This window comes from Sinocyclocheilus anshuiensis, unplaced genomic scaffold (assembly GCF_001515605.1).
Source record: "Sinocyclocheilus anshuiensis isolate Anshui unplaced genomic scaffold, SAMN03320099.WGS_v1.1 scaffold1460, whole genome shotgun sequence".
NCBI classification, from domain to species: Eukaryota; Metazoa; Chordata; class Actinopteri; order Cypriniformes; family Cyprinidae; genus Sinocyclocheilus; species Sinocyclocheilus anshuiensis.
Genome location: NW_015542407.1, coordinates 151,569 through 164,113, shown reverse-complemented (window position 1 = coordinate 164,113; position 12,545 = coordinate 151,569). Strand labels below are relative to the sequence as shown.

At 34.8% G+C, this 12,545-nt stretch overlaps 1 protein-coding gene across 1 annotated transcript in view; it reads right to left on the bottom strand.

The window, feature by feature from the left end:
- LOC107693053 (macrophage colony-stimulating factor 1 receptor-like) overlaps positions 1-12,545 on the bottom strand; it is a 35,739-nt gene that overhangs the window by 3,898 nt on the left and 19,296 nt on the right. Inside the window, exons 11-19 of the mRNA XM_016492302.1 lie at positions 10,056-10,182; positions 8,548-8,652; positions 6,120-6,230; positions 5,741-5,894; positions 4,699-4,781; positions 3,552-3,661; positions 3,276-3,398; positions 2,706-2,817; positions 1,239-1,338 (exon numbers count right to left, since the gene is read on the bottom strand). Coding sequence (XP_016347788.1) covers positions 1,239-1,338; positions 2,706-2,817; positions 3,276-3,398; positions 3,552-3,661; positions 4,699-4,781; positions 5,741-5,894; positions 6,120-6,230; positions 8,548-8,652; positions 10,056-10,182 — 1,025 coding nt within the window. The remainder of the gene's footprint in view (positions 1-1,238; positions 1,339-2,705; positions 2,818-3,275; positions 3,399-3,551; positions 3,662-4,698; positions 4,782-5,740; positions 5,895-6,119; positions 6,231-8,547; positions 8,653-10,055; positions 10,183-12,545) is intronic.

Genomic DNA, 12,545 nt, shown 5'->3' with positions numbered 1-12,545 from the left:
TTTTTTTCCCCCCAGATTTTTCCTTTGTATTTTGAGGTAAAATGTGGCCTATTTCTCATAACAGGGGTTTTTGTAGTGAGTTGAGCATAGCGTGACTTAAACACTCGATTGCTGTTATTTGGTCACATTGTATTTTGCATGCAACTTTCCTGCAGCGTGAACTGAAGCAATAATCACACCCTCTTCTAGTTTTGTAACAAAATAATTAAAATAAACAACATACAGTATTATCACCATTTTTCAGATTCACTCTTTATAGTTTTATTAGTTGTTTTAAAGCACCAAAGCACCTAATTGAGATGCTCAATAAAAAATACTGCTTGGATTTTTTTATTATTTTTTTTTATAATCTTACAGTATTTTTAAACCAGTGGAACAACTGGGGTAAAATAGTGATGGTTTGTGAATCTTTACTCTGTTAACCTCATGCAGAGATACTTAAGTTCAGTAAAGTCGCTGCAGAGAGAGTGCCGTTAGGATGAAGCTGAGAGGACGAGCATGAAATGTGTGGAAAATCAAAGCCTCGCTGTCAGATCATGTGTTTAACACGCAGAACTAAAGATCTGAGCAGAACAACAAAAAAAGCAGCAGAAACGGAGCGAGACGCAGGATCTGAATCAGAGCCGCCCATCAGTCAACATCAGACCCTGTTGACTTGCATGAGAACTCATAATCTCATGCTATTTTTCTATTTGTGTGATTTGTTTAGTGCTGAGTCTCTAGAAAGATTCATATGTGTCATGTTGCCATGAGAATAAAACTACATACTACATATGATAAAGATTTGGACAAACTTGACTACTGATGTTTCAAAACCTTTTCATCTAAAGGTTCCTGCTTAAATGCTTGAATCTAGCTTTGGAGACAAATACATTTTGGTTATAAATGCAAAATTAAATATACAGATAAAAAGAAAAACACAAAAACAAACTGAAATAAAATAAAATATTTTTAAACAAACTTATTTTATTTCAACTAGTTGCCAAGGCAACATTATTCATTTTCAATTTAATTGTTGTACTAAAATAACTAAAACTTAATGATTTCACCATCCAGCTAGGTTCATCAACAATTACCCCATCAATTCAAAAGTGTAGGATGAAGAGCATGATTATGCTTGTCATCATTGTTTATTTTACACTTGCATTTGTGTTATTTCATCGTTTTGTTTCACTTCATTATAACTCTGAATTGTGAAAGAATGATTATGTGTGTGTGATACTGTTCGTCTCACTCACATCTCTGGAGGTGCAAAGTCAGGCCTGGACATCTGATAGCCACATCTGATCATTTTATAAAACTTGGAGTCCACCAGTATGTTGGGATACGGGCTCTTACCTGCAGAAACACACACATTTACTCCAATAAGAGAAAATCATGCATTTGTTACAGAGACTTCAAACCAGAACCAAGGGTTCAGGGAGACTGGAAATGATTTCATATTTAAATTAAAAAAGGTTTTGCGCTCAGCAGAGAAACCACATTTCAAACCATACAAACTTCTTGTTGTCAGAAGTTTTGATTGTAAAGTGTGTTTTGTGCATCTTACAATAAATCTCACTTGCTAATATATATATATATATATATATATATATATATATATGTATGTATGTATGTATGTATATGTATGTATATGTTTTATGTTAAAAATCTGGGTACGATTGTGATGTTTTGAGTCATATTGACCCCAGTTGGATTCAGTGTAATTCAGCATAAAATAAATAAAATAAAATAAAATATACAGTATTATAAGTTATATATAGTTCCTTTTTATAAAATAATAAACACTGTTATAAGTATTTAAACATAAATAAAATTTAAACAGAAGAAGTGTGTGGAATATCACTTTTTCTGTGTGTTTTTCCAAAGCGTAAACAGTATAAGCACATGATGCTTGCAACACCAAGATCATGGGTTAGATACCCAGCAAAATGAACATGCATGAACTGATAAAAACTGTACACCATTAATGCAGTGTAAATGTCTTTGAATAAAAGCAAATGCATAAATATGAATGCCATTTTTTTTCTGCGCAGCTGCCTTTAGCCATGAAATTAAAGGGGTCATGAACTGAGAAATCAAAATTCCCTTGATCTTTTGACATATAAAAGGTCATTGTACTATAAAAACATCCTGTAAGTTTCAGAACTCAAAACATTCTCGTTAGTCTAAAAACAGCTTATATTGAAGCCAATCTGCCAAAACGACAGGTTGTGGAATGTTCCACTTTATGATGTAATAGTGTGGCTAAACCCCACCTCCGCAGAATATCATCAACGCCTGCTTCTACATCACTGCTTGTTTAGCCCCGCCCACCAATTTGCGCATGTAGTGTAAACTAGTAGTCGTGGTATTGAAGGTGGGAGAAAGCGCTGTACATTCACTCCCCCCACCTACAATCCCTGCCGGTACGAGACTCAAACCCGCAACCTTTGGGTTACGAGTCCGACTCTCTAACCATTGGGCCACGACTTCCCCCTAAAAGGCAGATCATGACCCCTTTATTGGGTCAAATTGACCCATTCAATCATAATATAAATTTTGTAAGCACAAGTGTCGAAACTCTGCATGCATGTTCATGACTCCAAATGAGAAAAAGTCCCAAAATATCAAGAAAAACAAATCACAGGTTAACCAGTATTTCCAACAACTTAAAAATGCGGGTTAAATTGACCCGCAATGCAATACAAGGGTTTCAGTCTCACCCAGTGAGAAAATCTCCCACAGCAGGATCCCATAAGACCAGACGTCACTCTGAACCGTATAAACGCAGTCGAAAATACTCTCTGGAGCCATCCACTTCACTGGAAGACGCGCCTATACACACACACACATATATTGCATATATCTCTCAAAGTTAAACAAATGCTCTTCCAGTACCATTAGTAAAACGTTCATTCTAATTTATCTGCTATTTTATAATGTTCCGAAAACATTAGCACAAAAACATTTTTACATCATTTTTGGAATTTTTTTTCTGAAATGTTTTTTTTAAATGTAACTACTCATTTCAGAACGTTCAGAGAACATTCAAAACTAACATTCCCATGATGTTTACCAAATGATAAAATTGAGTAAAATTGAATTTTAAAATTGAATTGAAAATCCTTAACAAATAACCAAGAATTTGTTTTTAAAAAACATAAAAACAAAACAAAACTGGATGTTTTGAACATTCAGATATAATAACGTTTTCATAATGTAACGAGAACGTTAGCCAAATGTTTTTATCAGCTAGAATCTCAGTGGAGTGTTTGTGATATTTGTTCGCTCACGTTTCCTTTGACTACATAGTTGGAGTCGTTCATGATGTCTCGCGCCAGACCGAAATCACAGATCTTGGCCACTCGGCTGTTGGTGAGGAGGACGTTTCTGGCCGCCACGTCTCTGTGGATGCACTGTCGAGAAATATGACACCAATTCACAATGATCCATTTTGGATTTACTGAAGATGAGGTTTAAATTGAGTTATTGTTTGTGAATGTAACTTCCTCCAGATCTCACACAGATCTCATTGTTTTTGGTGAAGGCTGCTTATTTTAGGGACTCACATTTTTAGCAGCGAGGAAGTCGAGTCCCTGCGCCACCTGATATGAGAATCTGAGTAAGTCGTCTATGTCCAGCGGCCACGAACCTTCAGCCTCACAATCCAAAGAAGAACCTGCAGATCAAGAGGAAGCAGCTGAGTGCTAACAGCTTTTTTTGTGGTCTCTTAAAGTTAAGATCTTCTTAGTACTGTTATTCTAGCACTTACACACTATTATAGTTTTTATTAATATTTTTAATTAGGCTAGTTGAATTATTTATTTTTGTATTTTCTGTTTTCATTTTAATTGTATGTCTAAATAGTCTAAAAAGTATGTCTAAATAGTTTTTTATTAATTTTATTTCAGTTTTAGCTTTAGTTATTTCATATGACAGAGTAGTGGCTCGTAACATTTTTTTTTTAAAGATTACAAGAACAATGTCACAATATTTGGGAAATAAATTCAAAATTATGAGAATAAGAATAGCATTGTGAGATTAAAGTCACAATATTTTGATAATAAAGTCAAAATTATGAGAATAAAGTCAAAGTAATACGAGAAATAGTCTTATATGTGATTAAACTTGATATATTTTGTGAATAAAGTCAAAATTAAGAGAATAAAGTTAGCATTTTTTTTATTACAGTTTTAACATTTTGATAATAAAGTAAAAATCATGCAAATAAAGTTGAGCAATAAGAGAATAAACTTATCTGAGATTAAATAAAAATTTTAATTTAAAATCCATTCTTAAATTTAAAAATCCATTAAATTGAGACTTTTGACTTTATTCACAAAATATTACAATTTAAATCTCACAATGCTATGACATTATTCTCGTAATCTTAATTTATTTTCTTTTATTACTAAAATGATGTCATAATTTTAGTACATCAATTTGGCCTTTGCAACTAGCTGAAATAAGATAACTTTAATTTTTATTTTATTTTATCATTAAAAAAAAAAAAAGTTTATTTTATTTCTAGTAACATTTTTTACATTGTTTTTAGTTTTAGTTAACTGTAATAACCCCGGTTCTCAACTCCTTTCACTTCCGCAATGTAACATGTTACTGAGCAAAATATGGTATTCATATATTGCAGATTTGTAGCATTTTGTGGCGTCTGGTTTTATGATGACGTGTGTCTGAGGAAAGCGGTCTGTGACTCACTCTGAGCTGAGTTAGTGGGTCTGGATGAGACCGGTCTCATGTCCAGATATTGATCAGAGCAGGTGCTGGAAATCCCACTGTCACTGTAAAACAATCACAACAAACAAATAATTAAAAAAAAAGGTATTAGAACATGCACTTTCAATTAAACACAATCAAACACTTTTCTTTTTTTTGTCAATTTTCAATTCTTAAGTATAAACTCAAAAGGTATGGTCACATTTACTGCTGTTCTGCGAGTTTTCGCTGCTAAAATCCAGTCATTTTAATATGAATCCACATGGTAAGGAATTTCACTTGAGGGCGAATGGTTTCCCCACGCAGATTTTGGTTTAAGTTTGTCACATGGAATTTGCAGATTCGTCGCATTGATAAAGTGACTTGTGCTTTTTACATTGTTACACTATTGACAATGGAAAATGGACATTTTGGACATTCAGTGGACATTTTTTGTCCAAAAAGTTTCACCAAATTTCCGTGAATGTGACCCGACCTTAACTGGCAAAGACTAGTCTAAAGAAATCATTTTATGGGATGTAAAAATTAAGTTTTTATTTTAATCTGCTGAAATGTTTTGAGATACTGTATAATGTATAATGACCCTGGGCCACAAAACCAGTCTTAAGTCGCTGGGGTATATTTGTAGCAATAGCCAAAAAACATTGTATGGGTCAAAATGATTGATTGCCAAAAATCATTAGGATATTAAGTAAAGATCATGTTCCATGAAGATATTTTGTAAATTTCCTACTGTAAATATATTAAAACTTAATTTTTGATTAGTAATATGCATTGCTAAGAACTTCATTTGGACAACTTTAAAGGCGATTTTCTCAATATTTAGATTTTTTTTTTGCACCCTCAGATTCCAGATTTTCAAATAGTTGTATCTTGACCAAATGTTGTCCTATCCTAACAAACCATACATCAATGGAACACTTATTTATTCAGCTTTCAGATGATGTATAAATCTCAATTTCGAAAAAATTGACCCTTATAACTGGTTTTGTGGTCCAGGGTCACATATGTTTGTTGAACGGACCTTCTGAAAAACATTCGTTCAGTGTCGACGTTCTTATAATCCATCACCGGAGTCTGAATCATCTTGACGAAGTTCAGGAAGTTCTCGGCTTTGTTACGCAGGAAATTCAGAAGATCACCATGACAACAGTATTCTGTGATCACCAGCACAGGACCTGGAAACAAGCCGGAAAAATGTCCAAAAGTGAGCAAATCCTGCAGGAGAATCCAGCCATGGCCAGTTTCTGATGCTCTTATGATACAAACTGGCTAACTGAATAGCTTGTTGGTAGGCCTGGCTTTGATGTGGTCAAGTTGAGTGGTGCTCTAAAAACCAACTATTAAAACAGTCTGAGCTGGTTTTTCCAGCTGGGATGGAAAAAACAACTGGACGGTCTTACCGCTGTGTGTGCAGGCGCCCAGCAGGTTCACGATGTTCTTGTGCTGCCCGAGATGACTGAGGATCTTCAGCTCGGACATCAGAGCCTCTCGCTCGTCTGGATGAGCGCTGGCTGCTCCCAGCATGCAACACAACACAATACACTCACTTATTGGCTTTGAAAAGTAGTTTTGTCAGAGAAACATGAAAAGACCAAAGTGACATTTTCAGTGTCTGATGCCGATTATATGAAGATGTTAACTGTATTTACTGGACTGATCTGAATAATGACACTGTTGTCTTCTGTAGTGCTGCTCTACAGCTGAAATTAAATTTGTCTCATAACTGAGGAATTTTGCAAGCTGTTATTTTCCTGTTTAAGCTGATTTGACACAATCTGTATTTGTGCCAGCTAACATGGAAAATTTTTAAAGGTTGTGTAAATGTCAGGACAAAACATTCTTGAAATAATGTTTATGGAGCATTCTTATAACATGATTAATATTTGCTATATGCTCTTGTAATGTTGGGAGGAAACGTTCTTTAAAAATAATAATAATAATTATATATATATATATATATATATATATATATATAAAATGGGTGTTTTAAATGTTGGGAGAACATTCAAATGTAACAAAATGTTTTAATTCATTCAAATGTTCTCAAAATGTTTTCAAAAAGATAGAATAGAATGTTCCGCTAACATTCACATAACCTAGAAGAAACATTAAGCTAAAAAGTGGACATTTTGAATGTTTAAAATATATTAAGGACTAACGTTTTTACAGTGCCGATCCTAGACTTCTGAGGGCCCTACGCAAAACTGTCGGCGGATTTGTGCTTGTTTCACTCCGTCTCGAATCGCGCTCGTGGAAAGTGCTTGAGAAACAGTGTCTCTTCCGCGGCTCGCTATGCTTTCAACTAGTTTTTTTAGTCTCAAATAAGACTGTACGACATTCACATTACATGATTTGACTGATTTTTACGTATAAAGTGCGTCAGCGCACCACATTAAAAGAAATTATCACTCATGTTTTCATAACCACTGGCCAAATTCAAAAACGAAACTAAAATTATCTATTAAATCCAGTCTGAGCTGGAGGATGGAATAAAACAATTGGATGGTCTTACCGCCGTGTGTACAGGCGCCCAGCAGGTTCACGATGTTCTTGTGTTGCCCGAGATGACTGAGGATCTTCAGCTCGGACATCAGAGCCTCTCGCTCGTCTGGATGAGCGCTGGCTGCTCCCAGCATGCAACACAACACAATACACTCACTTATTGGCTTTGAAAAGTAGTTTTGTCAGAGAAACATGAAAAGACCAAAGTGACATTTTCAGTGTCTGATGCCGATTATATGAAGATGTTAACTGTATTTACTGGACTGATCTGAATAATGACACTGTTGTCTTCTGTAGTGCTGCTCTACAGCTGAAATTAAATTTGTCTCATAACTGAGGAATTTTGCAAGCTGTTATTTTCCTGTTTAAGCTGATTTGACACAATCTGTATTTGTGCCAGCTAACATGGAAAATTTTTAAAGGTTGTGTAAATGTCAGGACAAAACATTCTTGAAATAATGTTTATGGAGCATTCTTATAACATGATTAATATTTGCTATATGCTCTGGGGCCCTATGCAGCTTGCGTATTTTGCATATAGGGAGGATCGGCTCTGTGTTTTTAGAACTTAATGTGAATGTTTGAAAAATGTACTTTGAACATATGAAGAGTTTGGTTCCAAAATGCGATAAACGCCATTTAAAAAAAAATGGAGTATCTGGTCAGTATTGAAAAGTCCATTATTAATTTGGCGCATCTCGTCAGTAAAGCCAGTTCTGTGATTAATAGTAAATCTCCATCACGTGCTTTCAGATGCATTTAATGCACAGAGCCGTAGATCACTGCTATATCGCGTTCATAATCGCAGATGAGTCGCATTCGATTATGAACGCGATATTGAGTAGCTTGTTATTTATTTATGCCATTAATGTTTTTGTTAATACAGCGTATAGCACTAGTCAACTAAAAAATAACTTTTATATTGATTCAATGGATTTATTGCATTTTGAAAAAAACGTGTCATGGATTTATTGCATTTTGGGGGTGGTGGGATCAGTTTTTATAATTGAAAATTGAAAATCAAAATCTGGATTTGAATTTTTTATGTTATTATAACCTAAAGATGCTATGTGAAAACAGAAAATAGTGGTTTTCATCTCACCAATTTCTTGGTAAAGAAAACACATTTTTACTCAAATGAATCAAAATGGATTTATAGCGGTTTTGGAACCAAACTCTTCATATTTTGTTAGCTGGAATGTACATAAAATACTTGTGAAAAATGTGAAATTTACATGGTGTTAATATATAACCATAATATTACATATCTTAAAAAAAGGTAATGGTAATACTATAGTACTCTTTGTAATTGTCATGTTTTCTGACCTTTCAGCATTTTGACAGCTACACGTGTGACATTGTCCTCTTCGCCCAGGCCGTACGCCGTGGCCTCCACCACCTTCCCAAAGGCTCCTGCTCCCAGAGTCTTTCCTACACACCAGAATCACTCCATCAGTGACTGTGTTCCAAATGCACAGACTGCTTCTAAGATGAACTCGCTTTGTATTTTAGAATTAAAATTCATAGTGATGTTTTTGTGGGGCTTAAAGTCAAAAATGCCCAAATGGAGTTCTGTTCTGAGATCATAAAGAAGTAAAACAAATCAGAAATTTGTTTAGAAGTGCATAATCTTGTATTATTATTGTTTTTAAAAGGTAAAAGCTTTCTTTATTATATAAATCAATCAATCAATCTCAAAGCAAAGTCATTAAAGTGCAACTGACAGGATTAAATCATAATAAATCGTAAATAGTAATAATAATATTAATAATAAAATATCAAAATAAAGTCAAACAACAGGAAATTACTTAAAAAAAAAAAAGACATGACAGAGGGGGCCCTCTGGAGTAGGGATGGGTGATTCAATACAATAATACTTTTTAAAAAGGGCCAGTATCATCAATATTGATACCAATACCTCTAAACCGAACTGTTAAATCATTTCTAAGTGCAAAATACCCATTTGACATTATATTTGAAAGGCATTTTATAATTCAATAGGCCTTCAAATAGGCCTTAATTGCAAAAAAATGAGAATTTAGAGGGTTTTTTTGTTTACACATGGTTAGAATATGGTTACTGTACTGCGGTTTTACTGCTAATACTATAGTTGAATTACTGTCACTGTAGTAAAGCCATGGGTCATTTTCATACGGGACTGCAGTGACAGGCTGCTGCACCATAAAGTACAACCTTTGCACATTTTTCTGACAATGTATGATTTATATTAACAACAATTACGGACATGATCTTGAATTTGGAATTTTAGCATGCAATTTAAATAAAATTTAATAGCACACACTATGTACATTTTCAATATGTTCATTGTGAAATAACTATCTAATGGATCCATATTATGTTCTTCTGTCCCCTGATAAGCATTGTTTTGAGCTGTTTCCCAAAAGCATTAGGAGCCTAAGATGATCGCAAAGATGGCAACAGGTTTTTATGATGCTTTTGGGAAACGCAGCGCTGTTTGAATTAAGTGTCATTAGCCAGCGCTCTCTGATTGATTGGTTCTGTCTTGCAGCATTTGCAGCATTTTCTTGCTAAATTAAACAATCGCTTGTAAAATCACCTTATGAATGTTGTTTTTTATTTTAGTATCAATACTTGGATACAAAATCAGCATTGATGTATCAATACTTCAGTACTGATCTGCCCATCCCTGCCCTGCAGATCCTCATGACTGTCTGAAAAATACCAGATTATTGAACTTTTATGACCTAGCAAAGTTAGTTCAGGTTGATGGTGTCAAACGAAACCTCATGATGTTCATGATTCAGAAATCTGTCATATGTGAGCGTGTGAAGAATCAGTGACGCAGTACAAACCGAGCTTTAGTTTGTCTCGAGGAAACTCCCATTTCTCATTGTATGGCAGTTGTGTTGGGTCTATGAAGGTGTAGTCATTTCCATTTGTGGCTTCAATGATTTTCCAGCGGATCTCATATCTGGGTTTCTACCAAAAGACGCAAACTAGAGTTCAGTCTCCTGTTTAAAGGCCTAATGCACATATCAACACAATACTGAGGAGTAATTCACTGTGTGAAATCAACAGGTTTGAAATATTCAAAATTTCACGTGATTAATCATTCACGAGTTTAGGGACATGTTTGTCGATAGAGAGTCAAATAATAAATCTGCATCGTTTATCTTTTTGATCTTTCATTCAAAAAATTCACAAAATTCTAATCTATCATTGAAGTAAAACAATGGAAAATGGGGGGGAAATGTCATTATGAAATAACTGTTTTTCTCTAGTTCACATTAGCCACAATTATTGGCACCCAATTATTGCAACGTCCTTTTCCCAAGATAAGAGCTATGAGTTTTCTCCTATAATGCCTGATGAGTTTGGAGAACACCTGACAAGAGATCAGAGAGCATTCCTTCATCCAGAATCTCTCCAGACCCTTCAGATTCCCAGCTCCATGTTGGTGCTTCTTCTCTTCAGTTCACCACACTCATTTTCTACAGGGTTCAGGTCTTGAACTGGGATGTTTCATGGCAGAAGCTTCACTTTGTGCTCAGTGACACATTTTTGTGTTGATTTTGATGTTTGTTTTGGATAATTGTTCTGATGGAAGATCCAACCACGGCCTATTATAAGATTTCTAACAGAGGCAGTCAGGTTTCGATTTTTTATCTGTTGGTAATTGATAGGATCCATGATGCCAATATCTGAACAAGATGTCCAGGATCTCCGGCAGAAAAACAGGCCCACAACATTAAAGATCCAGCAGTATATTTAATTGTGGGCATGGGGGGTACTTTTTATTCCTGTTTCCAAAAAGCTCATTTTTTAGTTTCATCTAACCATAGAAGCCAGTCCAATTCCAGTCGTGTCTGACAACTGAATATGCTGAAGTTTGTTTTTGGATGAGTGAAGAGGATTTTTCTTGAAACCTTTCCGAACAACATGTGGTGATGTAGGGGCTGTTTGATTTTTTATTTTTTTTTAGGCTTTCTGACCCCAAGACTCAACTAATCTCTGTAATTCTCCAGCTGTGATCCTCGCAGAGCCTTTGGCCACTCAAACTCTCCTCCTCACTGTGCATTAGGACGATAAAAACATATCTGTTTTGTTTGGCTTACAAATAATTTTCTATTATGGTCTTTGCTTAGTCTTTTATGGGTTTATACTTCGTTTCTCTTGTGTTATTAATATATTTACTTATTTTATTATTAAGGCGAGACCCTGTTTAATTGTGTAGCTGTGCAGATTTTTATATTCTTTTTACTATTTTGAATTTCTGTACAGCACTTTGGTCAGCCGTGTGGCTGTTTTATACGTGCTATATAAATAAACTGAAACTTGAAGAGGACTCCTAAGTCACTAAGACCGAACCACAAACTATCCTAAAATGGCTGTTGACGGCAATCTGCCTTGGAATGTAAACATTTTAGAAACATTTGACGATAATGAGCTTTTAAAAAGGTATATCGCTTTAATTGCGGGGGTATTATGTCTGTTGTAGACAATTGTCCTTTGATTACCCTATATCCTTGCTTTCATTAACCAGTTGGGCAAGAAGTAACAGCTCTTCTTGCATCTAGTTTGGTTTTCTTTTACGTTTGTATGTCTTACTATCAGCCATGATTATTCCACACTGTTAATTAAAAGGCTGTTTATATGCATATTCACTAATTGTTTACAAGAAGCATACATTTAAGAGGTTGGCAATTAGCTGAACATATACTTGTTTAATTAGTGACTCTTAGCCTGCATTTTAAAATATTTATTTGAATGTGGCAATTAACTTTTTTTTTTAAAACCTTTATTTGAATATGGCAGCATAAAATTGTGCTGTACAATATTTCTATGTATAAATCTCTGACAGAGACTATCAGCCAATCACTGTGTGCATAGTTAGCAGGCATGCTGACATCATCCATAGCAACGAGGTCAACCCCGCCCTTTCTCTTAGCTTAAGACTTCTCTCTATTCCTTAGTAAAAGTTTGTCTCAGCAGCTTTGTGAATTGGTTTTAAGAGAAAACTCTTAGCTAAAAACTTTTACTGCTATTTAGGAGCACTCTTAGTGGTAAGATAAAATGCTTTGTGAATGCGGGCCCAGATTGGCACCTTCTCTGTCAATTTTTAAATCTCTTTTGAAAACTAATCTTAGCTCCTTAGCTTTTTAACTGGTGTGTCTTTTTGTGTTTACAGTTGGATTTGTATTGTGGATTCTGTTCAGTACTCTGTCTACTGAATAAATATGGTCCGGACTAATACATTTGAGGACAAAAGACACAAGAAGATATTTGAGATTACATACTGTATTAATTGCAATTCCACCCATGTAAATGTCCGTGTAATAGTC